The 20,339-nt window shown below is 38.2% G+C and overlaps 1 protein-coding gene across 1 annotated transcript in view; it reads left to right on the top strand.

The window, feature by feature from the left end:
• The window catches only part of LOC145981007 (glycine receptor subunit alpha-2-like), a 653,123-nt gene that overhangs the window by 627,140 nt on the left and 5,644 nt on the right, over positions 1–20,339 (top strand). The window contains exon 8 of the mRNA XM_083114106.1: positions 17,609–17,690. Within this exon, the coding sequence (XP_082970232.1) occupies positions 17,609–17,690 (82 nt within the window). The remainder of the gene's footprint in view (positions 1–17,608; positions 17,691–20,339) is intronic.

Raw genomic sequence — 20,339 nt, forward strand, 5'->3', positions numbered from 1 at the left:
TGTAGTTTGTCACTTGTCGCTTCGATCTGAAAGCTCCCTAAGAGAGGATACAGTATTGTTAATTTAGAGGGGACACTTGAATACTAAACCTTTCCTTATCTGTTGCATAATCAAAATCCTACGCAGAAAAATCTACTCGAATGCATTTTTAAAACAATATCATGGATTTAGTTATTTATTAATATTAAGATGCATTAAATCTGGGAAGAAATATTACATTGAATGGATTCTGTAAGAATGTACAGTCACGGACACTTCTGGGTTGTAATGATCCCATTGAAAGTCAGTGGGGTTATTAGTGCAACCCAGAAGTGACTGTGACTGCACGAGCGCTTCATGCTTCTAATTTCTGACTTGATTCTTGGAACCAATACTATCCTAGACAACTGAGATATGAAAGGTTATGTACATAATATTTGATAGTGTAGTATAGCACCATACATCGCGTTTATTACAAAAATGTGGAATATTTCATACATTTAAACAATAATACACACTGAATCATGCACCTGATATAAAACAAATGCTCTTCAAGACGTTAAGCTGTACGTACATTCATGCTTCAAAAATGTTGTGCTCTCCAAGCACACAACTGTATACACCCTTCTCAAGTAGAATTTGTTTGTTTTTGTGAGCTTTGTATTGCATAATTTACTTTGTTGGGTGGCGTATTTAGTACTATTTATTTCGGGTTGTCTAGGCCATTCCTTTAGGGTCAGTGATATCACATTTTGTCGAACTGATGTCATCATGCATGGGCGTTACACGTATTCGATTCGATAAATGAAATCAGCTCCTGCGACATGACACTATCTACAATACCTCATTGTTACATTTCAATTTTCCTCCATATTTGCTCTACAGTTTTTTTCTATTTTGACTCCAGGTTAATGCAAACCATTAGCAAAATACACATGAATGTTCGAATACATCTACACAGTTTTACGCATCGAAAGGCAAATGGAAACGTCACTACCACGTTCAATGAGTGGTAAATAGCTGTGCTCACCAGAGAAATGTTAAGAGAGTTGCTTATGTGGTTTAATAATTATTACCATGGCTATGGCTCTGTTAGGTGCGGACGGTCACACATCTGTGAAATGCCTCAAATTAAAAAAAATAAGTAGCTTTTATGGGCTAATCCTGTGGCGATGTACAGATATTTCTTTCTGTTCGCCGATAATTGTTTTGGATGTGTTACGGATAATCACCACGGCCGATTCCGAAAAAAAATAAACCTCTCTTCATAGAAACCTAAATTGCAATAGAAAATTTCATATGCTTCAGTGTCTTTTACTGTCACTGATGTGGCACAATGGAATTATTTAAATACTGAATCCATGAGCAAGAGGTTAGCCTAACACACTGCCAATCCAGATGTTCGAGGCTTAATTTTTGGACAACATGATCTATTTCACCAAGAGATAGAGAGAGAAGATAAGAGCGATGTAAAAATTTGAATTACAAAATCAATTTCTAGTGACGACAGTTTTACTTATGATTTGGGAAGATATTGTGTATATTTTAAATAAACTTTAAGCAAAGATGACAGGACCTTTTCAATTCTGCTTCAGGTGAGTCTCTTATACACTATAAATGAAAGAGGAAATGCCGTAATTTGCGGTAAATGGAAATAAATCGGATGCTTGGGATGTTCAGAGGATATTCAACATTGTCCCCCTCTTACATCCAATTTCATTTTTGCCCGTAAAACGTTCCCACAAAAATTTGAGATGCCCATACTGCAACATTTATTTTTCCCGAACATTACTCTGACTAATTTACTATCGATGAGAAATGGGAATGTCTTCCTCTATTCTATATTGGTACTTTTGTGGGAGAAACAAACTCCTAGAGAACAATTACTTGAATTGTTTTGACCTTTGTTTTAGCTGATACATGCAGATTCTCACATACACATGAAATGTTTCTGGAAGAGTACAATATATATTCGCGTAGATATCACTGCTCGTGCAAATCTAGAAACAACATATTGTAAATAATAAATGGAGATTTGCTTTTTTTTCATGACTTGATAAATATTGAAAGTTGTGAACTTGATAGGTACGTGCGAAAAGGAGGAGTATTATTAGGTCCGCAAAACTGCCATTGGATTCATGTATTATGCCTATTTCACGTTAATAATATACGAATGTAAATTAAAACTTATATACACGCCCCAATGCGCTCTTAATGTAAGGGAGACTTCACACTCACATGACAAGTGACAGATAGACTATTATTTGATTGGTAGGTAGGATTGATTGAGTTGGTATTTTAAGTCCACTTTATGCACAATAAGGCTAATCGGGACTGGACCTACAGTTTAAAGTGGGATCCGAACCACTATGTGCCTCCACCGGGTATAGAACCCGGGACCCCTTGATTACAAGGCTCTGACGCTAGCACTGCGCCATCGGGGAGGCCAGATGTCATTTGAGAATGAACCAGTCCATAATAAAGTTTGTTTCCCTTAATGATCTTGCCTTCTCTACAGTAATAAGACTGCTACCAAAAATGTGAATATCATTAAGTATTTAGTGAATCTCAAGATGACACAGTAAAGTCGTATCTCCATCCATTGAGAGACATGCACGAAGGTCGCTCATGACGTTGAACTCGGTTTTGTGGTGGCCTCGGTTATACTATACTCTGTCTCATCTATCTCTGGAGAAAGGCCGCGCGTAGCGGCATAGAAGGGGGGATCGAGTGGGCAGAGCGAAGCAGTACACGCAGTCGCATACCCCACTCCACGCAATCCCGTTCCTCTCACGTGTTCATTGGTGGAGCAACTTGCACTACTTGCGCAGATACTTGTTTTCGTTCGCCATCTCCAGAGATGCTGGGACAGAGTGTAACAATAAGAGACGATTCGTGAAATGGCGGTTGGTTGTCTGGTTGCTCTGTTGTGACCTGTCATGTGGTTAGCAGTCCACGTGGGTTCAATAGACTCCTGAATTGGTGGTAGATCAGCAACAGCTGAACGTCGCCCAGCAAAAAGTCACTTTAATTCAGTTCATTAAATTATAATGTTGGTTGGGCATCTTCGTCGTCTCTTTCTAGGATTAAACCTTGCTTTCTGATATCGCCATCAATCATGTTTATTCCTTATAGTGGAGGACAACCATGTAACTGCCCACACTATGTCCCGGGATTCTCTAAAGCAAGCGAACGAAAACTAGTCCCTGCGCAAGTAGTGACTCGAGAGGGCTCGATCAAAGAACGCGTGAGAGGGGAAGTGGGCGATTGGAGGGGAAATTCGCGACTGCAACTACCAGCCATTTGCAGAATTCTCGCACTGCTTTACTGCAGCCACTCGCTTTCTCCCCTTCTCTTACGTTATGCACGGCCTTGCTCCACAGATTCCAGAAACAGAGTGTAGATGAACCCACTACAGTTAACACAGTATGTGTGTGTGTATGGCTGACCACTTGGTTGGTAAATCATAGATCTTTGGTGGACCAGCTCATTTCGTCGATTTTGTAGATCTCTGCCTGTTGAAATGGGCGAAGCTTTACATTGACCAATGGAGTACTTCATTGAAGACAGCAAATTCTCGAGTTTTGGCTCTGAGCTGAAATAATTCCAGTCTCTATAATAGGGGCACAGAGAAACCTGAAAATGTCGTGCCCTCTATAATAGCTCCCTCTTTATATGAGAAGGAGGAAAGGCTCTTTTCAAAGATATCGAAATCCCGCCTTCAAGGATTCACGGCATTGTTTATCTGATGACTTGTCTTTGACCTTTTCACACGCGCCGCCCAGAAGAAAACGAGAATGCCGAAGGTTAAATGAAAACGCGAGAGATCTGCACTCTGTCCCGGGAATCTCCGGAGCAATCGAACGAATACAAATCCTCTGCGCAAGTAGTGACTCGAGAGGGCTCGATCACTGAACGCGTGGAAGGTAAAGTGAGTGCACGGATGGGAATACGCGCCTGCAGCTACCAGCCGTTTACAGCAGTCCGCACTGCTTTGCGCTAACCACTCGCTTTCTCCCTTTCTCCAGCATTATGCGCCGGTCCCCGTGGCGGAGTGGTTAGCACATCGCGCTATGACGTCAGGGGTCCCAGGTTCGAATCCTGACCTGGGAATGGATGTTTGTGAATGTCCATTCATCAATATCATCATATCATCACTCATCATTTGGCAAATTAGCCAAAAGTGGCACAAAATGCGAAGTAAAGTAAAGCAAATCAATCTAGCATTATGCAGCAACCTTGCTTCACGGATTCCCGAAACAGAATGTACTGACAAGATAACAAAGTTTCAAGTAGAAATTTGAGCGAAAAATGCAGGCTCGACCAGCACTCGAACTGGGTGTCTGCCATACCGTATTGTTGCTCTACCACTGAGGTACCAAGCTCTGCTTTTACCTGATTTTTCGCTACTGCTGTTTAACCTTTAAGTTAGTGGCTCTGTCAGTGCCGCCACAACGGGATCTGTTGCCTTTGAAACAACTATGACTTCGACTATGCCTAGTTTCTTCCAACACGAAGCTTTGTAATACTTTAGTACATATCCTCTGTGTGTTGAATCATAGAAATGAATAGAATAGAATAGAATAGAATACTTTATTAGTCATTAGACAACATGATTGCAATAGACTTCGTCATAACAAGTATATAAATACTAATATAAAAATTACAAAAGAAAAGAAAATTAAAAATACATATTAAAATATTAAACATTCAACAATAGAGTTTGCAAATTAAACTACATGTTTTATTACAGCGAAAGCAATTGGAAAATAGTACTATATTTTGATTACAATACAAGTCATGTACAAAAACCCATTTTACAGCTCTGTGATGCATTATGAGTAGACATTTACATTTTACAGGCCCTGACGGAACTGTTCTTCAAATTCCGTGACACTATATATACAATATCGTGCTAACATATTATTAATGTGTTTAGCAAACTGCTTGTTTTCTAAATTGCGTATAGAAGCTGGTAGCAAATTGAATAATCTCATTCCATTATGTTTAAAATTTTGTTGAGTCTTGCATAGTCTAGCATATGGCATTTCTATATTCAGATTGTGCCTTGTATTATAGTCATGTACATTAGAACGCAACCTAAAACTTGTTTGGCAAAGTTAAGTCCACTTTTGTCCAAATAGGCTAATCGGGAATGGACCTTCAGTTTAAATTATGGTCCGAGCCACTGTGAAATGTCCCTTGACTGGAGATTCAACCCGGCATCCCTAGCTTACAAGGAAACAATGTTACCACTGCACCATCGCACAGTAGGCCATAATTCTGAACATGGGCACAAAAATCTGAATTGGTGAATAGAGATACTTTAGGCTGTCAGTATTTCTAATAAGATAATATACATAAAATGCATAAAATTATTCAAATTCTGTAGTTTTTCACATGATAGCGGTGCAAAAAAATAAAGTAACATGTTGTGTACAAGGAATGCCCTGTGCTCATGCACTGAAAACAAATGCAGTTTGCAACATCACATAAAATCAGTTAAATCCTGTGCTTGTTGACATGGAAACACTACCAAATGGAGCCACGGTGGTCCAGTTGGTAGAGTGTCTGACTGCCAAGCGGGGACTCGGGTTCGATTCTCGGGGTGGGTGATCTACGGTTGGATTTTTTTCTGGCCTAGTTCCTGCATAAAAGCAGCTCGGGTTTATACAGCAAGTAATAAATCTGTACCCAGAGGCAACCGGGGAGGGAGAGAGGAAGGGTCAGCATGGTGCTGATCGCTTTGCCTCCACAAATGACCGAGATCGTGAATATGTGGAGCCTCCACATTACCCCATATTCCTTCACGGCACGGTGCAGTGGGCACGATGATTTTCACCTACCTTACACTACGAAATCAATTTTACTACAGTGCACTGTGTTCATATACTGACCGAGATAAACTTTAACCTTCACTTTCATTGCTAGTAGTGGATAGATTTTCTATTGGTCAGGCAGATTGTTGGGGTTCATCAGACACACTATGATGTCGAGCAAGCGAGTGACGTCTTCCTATAGCGTACATAATTTCTTATCAGGCAAAGGCCAAAGGCTCGATGGTAGTGATCAGACGAGATGAGCAGATGATTGGTAGAAATGTGGGAGCTCTCGCGGGAAAGTCTCTCACTTAATGTTCTTGAGTCTTGCTATTTGAACTTCCTCAGAGAGCTGCAGACTAAAAGAACAGCTGCTGATATAGAATCAGGATCGTGCACCAAGATCGTGTGTACAGAATCGGACATATTACGGAACGGATTCTTAAATATGCTGGTGCAAGGGCTATCAGTAGCTTGTTCGGCGTTAAGTTCCAATTCTTGAAGCTTTCATTGCGTAAAACAGAATAATCATGGTGATGAACAATTTGCTTGGTAATATTTATGCATCAAACTGTACACTGAGCATGTTGTTATAAGAAATATGACTACAATTAAAAGAAGAAATCCAAACATTACTGTATGGCTGTTTCTAACATCTATTATCCAACTTTTGTTACTGTCTGTATTTTCCTTTGTATCGCTGAATGAGATGACACCAGCTTATAAACATTAAAAAATGTACACCATCACACACATTATATTTCCATTACTTGTATGCGTACCAACCGAAAATCACATGGAGAGATTTTGTGTTGATCTTACAAGACCACATGTATTTATTTATTATTGAAGGAAGGCCCGTGCAGATTTGGCAGCAGAGGGGAGCCACGACAGTGAAAAGTTTGGAAGTTATAGGCTGTATCGATGCTATTTCACACCAAAAGTTAACAGATCGATTGCTTTCACTTTTAATAGGAAATTCCATACACTTGATTGATTGATTGATTGATTTGGTGCTTTAAGTCCACTTTATGCACAGTAAGGCTAATCGGAACTGGACCTACAGTTTAAAGTGGGATCCGAGCCACTATGTGCCTCCACCGGATATCGAACCCGGGACCCTTTGATCCATACACTTGAGCTTAGCATTATGTTACTTAAGTCTATCTTGCCTCAACTTAATAACAGGATTGACATATGCTCGTTCTTGTGTACGTTTTCCTCATTACTACAGTATGTGAGACCAAATGTACCAAGAGAAAGTACAGATGGAAGAGGGTGAAGGGTTACAACGAAAGAGAGGGAAAGTTTGCGATTAAACATAAAATAAAGCAAGCTGTTATTCTGAGCTAATAAGTGTTGTTTCATTTATTTTTAATGGCTCTATGGATATTATATGTTGTAAACCTGAGAGATATATGAGAAATTTGAGAATGGAAATAATTTTGCAAATGTAGGTCAACTGATATATTATTTGCAACAATAATGGACATACCAAAATATCCACAACAATCTGATAACAATGACAAAAAAAAGACAATCAAGAAATAATGATTTCGATATTTAAGGCCGATTGCATTGTTTATCGTCTCTTATTTATATTTGGCATTAACACTTTTGTTGAATTTTCATGTTCTTTATACCTTTGTGTTTATTATTCTTTTCTCTATAATTTTCTCTATTTACGAGTACTTGGTACGTTTCTTAACGAGAACGCTTAATCCAAAACCTTTTCGTTCTATATATGGCTATTGGGGACATTCGAAAAAATAACTTCTATCTTTTAGACATTGTGCAATCATTTGCCCTTGGGTAATCAAGGTACTGAAGTTCTTTTCTCTTTGCTAACAAATTTTCCTTTTTGGACTTGTTATTTGTTATCACTAGACCTCCGATCTTTAGGTTCTAAAAAGTGTGCCTTTAGGTTCCTAAAATAGGCTCTAAAAATCCTAAAATAAGTCCTAAAAATCCTAACATAGGTCGTAAAAATCTAAAGTTAGGCTCGAAATATCCTGAAGTAGGTTCAAGAAAACTTAAAATAATTCAAAATTCCTGAAAAATGCTGATTAGGTATAGTCACCCGCAATGAAAATGGGACACCTATATCCTGAAATACGCACTATTTTGCATAACTTTGTGTGTTGCCTAACCCTACGGCGATGGCAGAACTTACCATTGGAAATTTGCTATTAAAATCCACTCTTCGCCGTATAGTGAGGCAACAATCGTTTTTCATGTTATCCACAGCCAAACTCCGCAATATTGTCTGTGAGGATCATCTTGTATGCTGAATCTTTCAACAAAAACATAGTCAGTGGTGCAAACTTCAATGCTGAAATATTAGTTTGCAAGGCGTGAATGCCACAAAGCACCAAAGTGACGCGAAAGTGAGCAAGACCACACAGATCAGACCACTTTGGATTGTACAGGTAACAGTGGCACCAGACATATTGCTTTGTTTAGAGCTTTGAAAAAACACCATGCACTTGGAGGAAGTGAAATCGACAGACAGTATGTTTCGAACACGTTCGACATTGAATTTTTTCGTGACCAAACAAAGAAAATGCCTCTGAAAGACATAAAAATCCTGTAAAACCTTTAAAAATATATAAAAACCTAAAAATAGGCTTGATTTAGGCACTATAAAACTTCATCAGTTGTTTCGTTTTTTAACTAAACTCTGACATAACTTATTATTTCTTACATAGCTGTAAAGGTAAAAATAGGTTAAAAACCTATAATCCGAGGTCTAGTTATCACATCTTCGATTCAGCCTTGCTCTCCTTGTAACCGCAGTGCTAGACTTCCAGATTTAGGAAGTACAAAGCTTACAAAGAGCTGACGTTTTTCCCCCCTTTTGTATCTGTTCCATTTGAGTGTAAAAACTGAGACAGAGGCAAGACAACTGTCACTCCCTTTGCAGAGAGCTTTCTAGTTTATTTTTTCTATCATTGGATAAAATCTAACGTCAGTTGTCTTAAAGGATGCCAAGTAGGACAATAAGTCTCAAGAGCAGAAGAGTTTTTACCTGTTAGTTCGAGAGCCGCGATAAGATTGCAAGATTAAAGATAATCATGGATGAATTGCTTGATTATCATTTCATCTAATGGATCTACACCAGAGAGATGGAAGTATCACTCTTCATCAAGAAATATATACGAACCCAATCAAACCTCCAATTCCAGGAATATATTTCCTACCTATACTCTATTCCTGGAGCAAGGTTGCGCATAAGGGCAGAAAAGGGAAAAACGGAGTGGGTGGAGCGAAGAAGAACATGCTCCTGCAAACGGTTGTTAGCTGCAGTCGCTTATCCTCTCCACGCAATCCCGTTCCCTCTCACGCGTTCATTGGTCGAACCCTCTCGATTCAGTACTTGCGCAGAGACTTGTTTTCGATCGCTCGCTCCCGAGATTTCCGGGACAGAGTATAAATAGAATAGTATATTGACATGATGGTTATCATGGCTGCGACTCCAGTCGCCAGAGCCTCGTTAGCTTTCAAACGGTTCCCAGAATATACTGCGAGGAGGAAGACCTTATGGCATGTCATACCATACGGTACTCGTTTTTGTGCTTGAAAACACTTCGTGGTCTCATATATAAACTAACATGTTTTGAATGCTTCACGTGCATGCAAGAACACATGACTGGAATGGTGCACAGGGCGAGAGCCAATAAAAAATAAAAAAACTTGTTAATTTACCCTAGGCATCAGTCTTAGAATCTTGTACGAGTTCACGGGCTTGCAGCTCGTGCGATAACTCGCTCCCTGTGAGCAGGCATTACACCCCCAACGCAGATAGGAGCGTGTTGGATGTGTACTGGGGCTTTAACGACTGCTCGTGGAGGGAAGAGAAATTACAAGAGCGAGAGAGAGCCGAGAAATCCCGTTGATCCAGGAAAAGCGTTCGTTTGTGACAAATCCTGTAGTCCGAAAGTCTAAGTTGAATCCAGGATCTTCTGCAGACGACGCAAGACTGATTAGATTCAGCCAAGCAAATGCAACATCAGGTCTGTGAGAAACTGGTGTCACCTGGCTACATTTCACACTAATGGGTTGAGTAAGTTACCAAATGTTCGTGACGGTGCTTGTATATTGTGTAGAGCGATGCCTTAAGATGATAAAGCTGAATTGAGGACTAAAGGTGGTAAACGTTGTAAGTGCCAAAAGCGAAAGTGTTGGGAAATAGCATCGTTCCGCACATCAGCTCGTAAGAACGTTCACACTAGTGACCTCTTTACACGCCCTTTGAACTACTTAGAAAGCTACCAGCCACATTTCACGTTTACCACATTATAAAGCATGGCACATTTCACAGTTTGACGTAGAAAACGGTGTTTGAATTATTGTGGCACTTACAGCGTTTACCAATTTTAGTCTTCAATTATCTTCTCAAGTAAATAATTTCTTCTGATTCAAGTAGCTACGAGGCAACTCTATAAAGCTTGTGATACATTGTACATTTCTTCAACGATAATGAAATGGAAACCCTGAATTTCCAGAATGTCATCCCGAGGAGATACTAAGATATACTTGAAAAAAGTATATTCATGGTGCATACTTCAAATTTAGAAAAATGATGAATACTTAACAAAATTAATACATTGTGATTTTCCTATTTTGATATATTTTCCTTTTGGATAAACATATTTGTAAGAAACGTATTAATACAAAGTCAGAGCGATAAGCCAGAACATAATGACTTGCTGTATTAACGATAGAATGGCATTTAACCTCTGAACTTTATTTGAGATTTATTATTTAAAAATTTGTAAAGTCTGTCCAAAAGAGCAATATGAAAAAACTTTTGCCATTAGATATGGTCCGTGATGGATTGTATTTTTGCACAGGAAATAGATTCGAGAGCATTAAAGTAGAAATGCAAAGTCAAATCAGACTGCAAGTTTTATTCTTACAAATAGTGTTACAGAACTTCTAATTTGTTAATATTTAATAATTGCAGTGCAGAATCTATATTTATAATTACAGTAGAGCATCGATTTTCAGAAACAATTCGGGACTGGGGGTGTTCGGATAACTAATTTTTCGGATAACCGATCATTTACGAAATAAGTTGTACCAGTGTCATAGGAGCAATATAAAACAAAGAAACAGTGATATTAAACATAAAACTGTATATATTTTGTATCACACGTCTTACAAATACATACCTTACATAAAGTAGTACAGTATAGTAGGTCTACAGTTTAGGAAAAGAAGTCGAAAATTGGCAGGCAGGGAGGGGGAAAGCGCTGCAGCGCCACAGCACTAGCAGCCGCTAACGGAACTACTTTTGAACTTGCCGACTGGAACGCTTTCGGTTAACCGATGTTTCGGTTGGTCGGTATTCGGATAATCAATGCTCTACTGTACCGTTTATTGGTAAATTATTGAATTATATTCTATTAATTGTGTCTTGTATTGATTTGAGGGGATCAATGTATGGATTCGTCTGCTTGTGTGGCATAAAAGTTACACCTGAACGCAGCATCTTGGTTCTCTTGAGAATTTTTCAGAATTTGTACGATCTTAGTGAATGGGAACCGAATATGCATTACAGTGACATGGGAAGAATGTATAAAACTTCCATTGAATAGCATAATATGAATTTTCTCATTTCTATATTAGCAGCATTCACTTTATTGCTAGTAGAGCTTCGAATATTTCGAGACTAGAGAGTGGATCCAAAACTTGGTCCTGAGGTCTTCACTGAAAACAAATTTAGCTGGTACTGAAAACTTCTATATTGCATTTCCTTTTCACCATCCTGTGCCTTTCTGCTTTCAGAATGAATAAGGTGGATGGAAAAGAGAACACGTTTATTCATACTTTACCGAGAATATAACGTAGGTCCTTACTATTTATTCTAAGTATGAGAATATGGAGAAAGGTTTCAAAGTCTGCTTAACTTAAGGAGCGTTCACACCATAGAAACACGCCCGACACTTCACTAGAGAAAGAATTTTAACCCGGGAGAGGTCGCGTGGGTCACCGTGACCCGCACCTAAGTTTTCTTTCTTTACAATTCCATTAGGGTCCGCAATAAGCGATTGGTGCTTGTAGTAGCTTTCTACCTTCTGTTGTCCTTTACTCCCCTGCAGACGATCTTTAGTTTGCGTTCAGGTGTCGGCAGGAAAGGGTGTGTGACCCGCAGCGACCGTTAACGTTTGCGCAAATAGTGAACGCTCAGTTTGTTGCAGTAGCGTGGCATTGTTGAATCGTGCATTGTTTGAATTTCGGTGTGATGGATCCAAAAGCTATAGATCGAAGTCGTCGTATGCTGAACGATGTGGTGTCAGAAGACGAAGAAGGCCAGGAGTTAGAGTGACGAGAGCGATATTGGAAGTGACGTTGACAGGGAAGAAGAAAACAGAGATAAGGTCTCGTCTTGAAATTCCAAATCTCAGCAGAAAACTGAGAACTGACATCCTCGAACTTTTGAAAGACCATGTTCAACCATCTCCTAGTGATGACCAAGAACAAGGAACTTCAAGTAAAAGAAAAAGATGTGGAAAATGTCCGAGAACTGGCAAAAAGACTTCCCAATGCTGCCCGCTTTGTCAGGTGCCAATCTGCGGGAAACATGGAAAAATAACCTGTGATGACTGTTTGGAAAGAAACATATTGTAAGGTATTTCACATGAAAATGTACTGTACATCTTTACTTATTGTATTACTATTCAAAAAATTGTAATTCTTTGTTTTTTCTAAAGTGATTACTTGAGACAATCACAGAAATGTTGCATTTATTCAATATGTAATTCCAAATAAAATTAGAAATAAAAAATTCAGGGAACATAAATTTATATATATATAACTATATCCGAAGAACAAAACAAAGAAAAATATTTACATGTTAAAAATAGAAAAGTTTATAATTGCGGGTCACAGTGACCCATCGCGACCGCATTAAGTTGTGAAATGGGCGACCTCTCCCGGGTTAACAAACAAATTCAACCCTATCGAGTGGCGTGGCAATCTTCATATGCCTGCATTTGATTGGTCTGTTTTCAAGTGGTATGCCACACGACGTGTTGTGTACAGCTTGCAATGTATCACGTCGGTGTGGAAGTTGCTATAGTATGTACAGTGCAAAAATTAGTTTACTATCGTTACATACTCTATATTCACTTTATAAGACTGAATTCTCTAGCCCCACCACACAGAGATCAACTGTGAAAAACTGATCGGAAGAATCACTAAGACCGTCAATTTCCTGTGACATCCAAGCACCGTAAAAAATACCATGATCGCTTTTATAGTACTAATAAAGGACATTGCATAGTTAACCTAATTAATGTAAATAATAGCTCAGTATTTAAAAATACATTTATGGTGCATGCAACTGCAATTTATAATTTTGGTTGGTTGAATCGGTGTTTTAAGTCCACTTTATGCACAGTAAGGCTAATTGGGAAGAAAGGTTCCTGTACTCTTCAAGTGGGTTTGTTGTGTTCGCTTGACCCTCTTGTAATAACGGAAAATGAGTTCTTCTCTTCCCTCCCTCCATTTTATTTGTGACTCCTTGGTTTTCCTTCCATTTTCTGTCAGACTTCTTTCTCTCTATCGATCATTTGTTACTTCTCTTCCTTCTCTTTCTCTCTCTCTCTCTCTCTCTCTCTCTCTCTCTCTCTCTCTCTCTCTCTCTCACTCTGCCTTTTTTCTTCTAAATTTATTTCCATTCTCTCTTTATCTCCCTTTCACTTCCATGTAACTTTCTCTCTCCCTTTTGCTTCTCTATACTTTTCGCCCCCTCTCTCTTTCTCTCTGCACGGGCGCGTGTGTTGTCTCGCTTCTCTTTCTATATCTGTCTCTTACTTATGTTTCTTTCTCCTTCCTTTTTCCCTCTCTCTGAGGCTTCGTTCATTGTCTTCCCTTCTCTCATTTTCTACTGTTTCTTTCATCTCTCTTTATTCTATCTTCCTTAAAACACTTCTTTGTTATGTAAACATATGTCAATATATTCAACTTAAGGATGGAAACTATGAAAACTTTATGCGGGCCCCACGTATGAACTACTCAAAATATTGTAGTATGTTCATAAATGACCGTGCATTCATGTAATTACACACAAACATTTATTTTGTTAAACTAAAACTTTCTAGTTTTATTATTGCCTATAAAAAGGTGCCGGTACGGCGTACCGTTGCGTATCGCCAGCCAAAAGCACTGTATACGCACACTTCTTTATGCATGGGGTGTAAGGGGTGACCCTTTCTCAATGCGCCCAAATGTCAACCTTACTTTCACGTAGTATATCCTGGACTGCAGACTAACGAGGCTCTGGCGTCTGGATCTATGGCCAGTATAATTCTTCATGGAATTTGTGTTGTGTGCTGTCCCTATATGTTTGTTCTTGTTCCTTCATCCATCTCATATTATCACCACTCATCCTCATCTTCACGATTAGCCAAAAGTTGCAGAAGAGCGAAGTAAAATATACTAAACCAATCAATCATCCTTTATGCATAAGATATTTAAATTTAATAAAACTGTTGTGATTCGTTGTTTGTAAATTAACAAGCAAACTGTTAAAATTTTAACGGTAGAATATAGTTTATGGTAATTTCTGACAGTGTACATGCACAGAGATTTTGGAATATTTACTGATTTTTTTAAAAAATTGAAATTACATTCAGGATAATTCATTGTATTTTCTTCCTCGTAAGTAAAGAAAAATAATTCCAGTTTGTTGTAATCGATGTATATGTTATAATGCAAAAAAAGAACAGTCCAAGGCTCTTCGAATCAGTCCATCCGTTTGGAAGTTCTAGCCGATTTTTCTTCCTCTTTCGTAACCAACAGGACTATGCAAACAGCTGGAGAGCCCATTCTTATGCATCGGTAGTTCGTTCTTGGCTTTGAATCATCTGTCACGGCAACTTTTTTTTTCTTCAAAATAACTTGAAAAGGGCGCTCCTTAAGAAACACACATTCATCTCCAACTTTTCGTCTTCACACACACACCAGAACATTAGCACTTTGCGCTAATGCAAACATGGCGAGGATGCTAATATGCCTCTTGGACGGTAGAAAGCAACTTTCGCCAACTTCTCGTTTTCGTTAGCATCATTTGTCACGTATCCAGTTACTAGATTTGCATTTTTACAGTGTATCTGAAGCCAACTATTGATTTATTCTCTCTCTTTCTCTCTCTCGAGTCTGTGACATTGACTAATGTTGTTACCGCTCATTTTCTGCAAAATGTTTCTTGTGTATCCCACTCAGTGGTACTATTGATGATTTGCTGACTTCCCTAAAAATAATAATTTAATTTGTAGTAATTTCTCGAAAAATATTGTGTGTAAGTTCTCAAGTTACATAATTATTAATTTCCATAAATTCCATTCTTTTTCGTTTCCCTATAATTTGACATTCCATTATTAAGAAAATTATTTTAAACAATGTGTTGATATCTCTTTTAACAACATGAAGAGGATTCGATTTTCTGTTTGTTACCTGCATTTGCTGTTAATGCAAGCAAGCATTTGCAACTAAAGACGGATACAAGTCAGGCATTTGTACACTCTGTCTCGCTAATCTGCGAAGCAAGGCAGCGCATAACGCTAAAGAAAAGGAGAGAGCGAGTGGGTGGAGCAGAGCAGTGCGCGCTACTGTAAACTGCTGGTAGCTGCAGTCGCGTTTTCGCCTCCATGCACTCACTTCCTCTCTCTCGCGTTCATCTGTCGAGTCCTCTCGAGTCACTACTTTCGCAGAGGCTTGTTTTCGTTCGCTTGCTCTATAGATTCAAGGAGTACATCGAAGTAGTAGCTATGCGCTAAAAACTTCCCAGAAGCATAATTCATGCTTTTTATTTTTATAACACGCAGAAGACTGAAATCAAAGCATTCACACCGAAGTGACATAGCGATTGCAAGAAGTACGTCGGGTGTGAGCTCCCCAAGGGAGTATTGACACCGAAGTGACAAGTGACGAATGTCACTTGAGAACGAACCACTCATCAGCAACGTTTCACATTACAGTAACGTTACGCGCTGCATAAACCTGCAGTCGACTGTTATCCTAGTCTCCACGATGTCCTTAAAGCGAAACTTTAATCTGCGACCCTTGTACGCATGGTAGACTCGTGTAGTTCACTCCACTGATTAATCAAACAACATAATCCAATAGGCCTAATCCAAAACCAACAATTGACTTCGTTAGTCTTAATCTTAATGCTGTTAAAAACTGACACAAAGCGTTAACGTTTCTAATTAGCACTAGGTTGTGTAGTATTGGAAAGGATTCTTCTGGATTTCTCTGATGAATGCGTATTAATCCATAAGCCTAGAGAGGTCTTAGTTTTACTTTATTTGACGTTACTTGGTATCAATCACCACGTATCATTCTACAGAATGATGGGGATCAAAACCAGTCACTCCCACAATTAATCAATGGGTGATGTAACTTATTCATCATTCATCCTCAATGATTAGAGCAAATGCTTGGCAGTGCGAAAGACACAACTCAAACTAAACAGTTAGCAACTAGAACTAACAACTAGAAAAGACAATGGTCACTCATTGGGTTTTATGAACCTTCGAACCTGAATCATGGTTGGGTTAAGATAATTACCTGTCTATCTGAAGAGTGATGATAAATTCGAAGAATAAAATAAACTAAGTCCTCTCTAGGCTTCCTTGCTTGTTGACCAGGACTTGCCTCACTTTCCCTCAAGTCCTTTCTCCAAGCTCCTCTCTCTCCTCAATCCAAATCAAAAGTCAGTCTCTTCTCAGTCTGTCTCACCTCTATATCACCCAGGCCATGGAGACCTTCCTCCATGCCGAATCGCGATTATTACTATCTCTATTGCAAACAGCTGACTCCATACACCTGATGGAACTTCCTATATCCTGAATACATCAGGAAGTTTACATAGCACAACACTGTGCATTATTCACATACCACAGAGGTTGCGACAACTGAAGTAAACAAATGAATGCCCTGGTCAACATGAAGCATCCACAGAGAGTTTAAATAAAATATAATGTTATGGATTAATACGAATGTTTGATACAATAGGCTCCCTGAATGAACGCTGGCCTCCATGCACATTAGACTATAGTGAGCTCATTACTGGCACTCTATTCTCCAAACATATTAGGTGAAATGACGTGTGGGAAGTGAGGAAGGGAGAGAGAGAGATGAAGTAAATAACATTTGTGTGTCCTTCTTTCTCAGAAAAGCTTCTTAAAATATTAGTTGGCTTTGCTTACATTTCTTAAACTATGTCGGAGTGGTTACCATACGTGATGTGAAATTAATATTCCTAAGTTCGAAATCAAGTAATTCACCATTCATTATTATAATATATATTATCCCAGAGAAATGAAAAAGCTATGTGAAATAACCATTACATCATAAATATATTTAAAACAGGTTGTCAATATTTTTGGTTAACCACATTAAAACTGTTTTATATCGATAGCCGCATAATGTATAAGAAAACGGTATCCCTCTTCTTCTTCTTCTTCTTCTTCTTCTTCTTCTACTACTACTACTACTACTATGTGTACAAGTGCTCTCCTCTAAGATAGATAGCCATTATTTTGGGGAGCTCTTGCATACAAAGTTCCTACATATACCACTAGAGAAGAATTATTCATATCAACCAAGTATAAAAATGGTGGTGCACTAGTAAAAATTCTGATAAATAATTTAAATGATGCGTTGTGTAGTCATTGTAGGAATATTTGACGTGGCACTGTATTTGACCATTGTTGTGCTTAATACTAAGTTAAAATAAACTATATTTATTATTGTTATTGTTATTAAATTACTGCTACTACATCCATATTTCGTTTTAGGCCATAGACGTATTTATGTCTGGGTGCACAGTCTTCGTATTCTTCTCTTTGATGGAATATGCCCTGGTGAACATCATCTTGGGTGATCTTGTTGAAGCTGACGAATCAAACTTGAAGAAAGGCATCCGCAATATGGTTATGGCCGCAAAAATAATTTCCGTTAGATCTTCAAAGACGTGCAGTGAAGAAGGAACTCCCACACAACAACAAGCACAACCGATACAGCAAGAGGTGAGCATAGCTTTCCATTCTAATCTTGTTTACGAATTTTGTTACTTCAGATATAACTATGGTAAACAATTTCAACCAGAGTATTAGAAAAGAAAACATTGAAAATGGTCGTTATTCGCATTGATGAATCACTTTGAAAATGCATCTAACTACGTTCGTTCTTTAATAGCATATTCGTACATTGTCCTTCGTTTTTGAGACCTGCAATTATGGATAGAGCTTCTGAAGAAACATATAATGTTAATACCTTGACTATTGGATCCGATGTTTCGTCACGACGATGTAAGTTTAAATTAAAATGTCAAAGTATTCATATCTTGAGAAGGCAGCATATTAGAGCATAGTAACGCCCCGAGATTTCTATTTTATAATAAGTCGTCGCAACAGGTTTTATTTTTCAGGTTTTCTCCTGGTAATAAATTCGTCGACTTCCAACTAGTACACACGATTTTGTTTTGGCATCACATTGAACGTACTCTTGTCAACAAGTGAGTGATCGCAGACATTTTTGGTTTACTATCAAATTTCCAAGTACTAAATTCTCAATCCGAGTTCTGTGTGATGTGTTAGAGTACGTGAAGCTACAAGAAATATCATTTCATGAAGTTCAAATGGGTGATGGCACTGTTCTTGGAAGAGAATATCCAACAACATATATAAGTTATCGAACCTGATCCAACTAGAGACCATATTTTAAAATAAAATATCATGAAAAGGAAATCACAAAACGTCTGTCAGCATAAGAACAAATTGTGGGAATATTAAAAGAAAATTACAAGTTGTAAAGCATTTCAATCTTGAAAATTGAACGAAACATGTAGAAATAAGAATTCTTTTATATTTGGCGTGAGTTACAGTGACTTGGTATGTATTGAATTCGATTATATTGAACTACCAACCTAACCAAATAATTGAAAAACAGACAATATCAATTCATTTGATGAACATACTTCTACTTCTGCAAAATTCCAAATATCAATTCATTTGATGAACATACTTCTACTTCTGCAAAATTCCATCTGGAGGCCATAGCAATGTGTTCCCAAATACCACTAATAAGAAGAACAGCAAGAACGTATATCTTTTGGATCGTTATAATACTTAGTTTATAATATGTTTTGAATAATTATACTAACGAAATGTCAAATACCAAAATATTGCAAAGAAAAATATTGGAACTTTGTTTAAAGCTTATTGTATGGCCGGATATCTTCATCTGGAGTAGATTTACAGTTTAATGCCGTATTTGAACCGTCTGCTTCCGTCGGTAATTGCACTCAAAAACTTTCGACATTAGTCAGCCATAATCAAATATGAAAGAGTGAGGCATAAACACAGTCCAAGTGCCTTCTGTCATTGACATAATCATTTATTTATTTATTCACTAGACTATTATTTGCATACAACTAATTTCTTACTTTGTTACTTCTAACTCATATTGCATAATTACAAGGTAGTAGGAAAATAATTTCTGATGTTTCATTCAAATATTCTATTGTATGCGTCACTAAAAATTAGTTTCATCCATTTAATTGACAGTTACTAAATTCACCAAGAAAAGTATTTCAGTGCCCCTTGTATGCAAATTCATAGAGTACAAATATTTAAGCCGTTGGTCTCGTGAATAAAGATAAAATTAATGAGAAAATGTAGTTGCATAATGACAATTATGACCTGCCTGGAAGTTTATTTAACGCAAGAAATGAACAAGGATTAGCCCTACTTTTCTTTATCAGTATAATTCGTCACGGAGTTCTTGACAAATAAAATCTCCATCCACTTTTGTGATAATCGAGACAGTTCCTTGAGGTTCAGGAGAAAAACATTCTCACGGGTAAAAAATTTACTACACTGGAAGATAACGTATCAATCCATAGGATTGTATGTTTATTTTATTAAGTCTCTCTGAACGCTTCATGTTGACCAGGGCATTCATTTGTTTTTCTCTCAGCTGTCTCAAGCTTCTTAGGCATGTTTACAATGCATTGTGTTGTGCCATGCAAACCTCCTGAGCTTTCAGGAAACAGGTAACACTTCTGGTTTTAGAGTCAGCGGTTTGCATGGTAGCAATTATGATAATAAACACGATTCGGCGATTCGGCATCGAGGAAGAGCTCGATGGCCAGGGAATATAGAGGTGAGACAAGCTGGGAAGTGGCTGGACTTTGGGAATTGAGTTGGTAGAGAGAGGAGGTCAGCAAGGCAGGAGGTCGATAGTAGTACAACGCTCTGGTCAACAAATAGGAGAGAAGCTCACAGAGGACTTCGCTATTTTGATTCAGCTAAGAGACTTCAGTTAGACAGGTAATTATCCTACTCCCAGCCATGATACAGGTTCAACGGTTCACAAAATCCAACGAGTTGCCATTGTCTTTTCAGTAGTTTAATTCCTTTGTGTAATTTGTACCTTTCGCATGCCAAGCAATAACTCGTCATGTCAATGACGAGTGGTCTCATCAAGAGGATGAATGATGAGTAGTTTACATCACCCCATCAGTTA

This window comes from Lepisma saccharinum, chromosome 2 (assembly GCF_977018435.1).
Source record: "Lepisma saccharinum chromosome 2, izLepSacc3.1, whole genome shotgun sequence".
NCBI lineage: Eukaryota > Metazoa > Arthropoda > Insecta > Zygentoma > Lepismatidae > Lepisma > Lepisma saccharinum.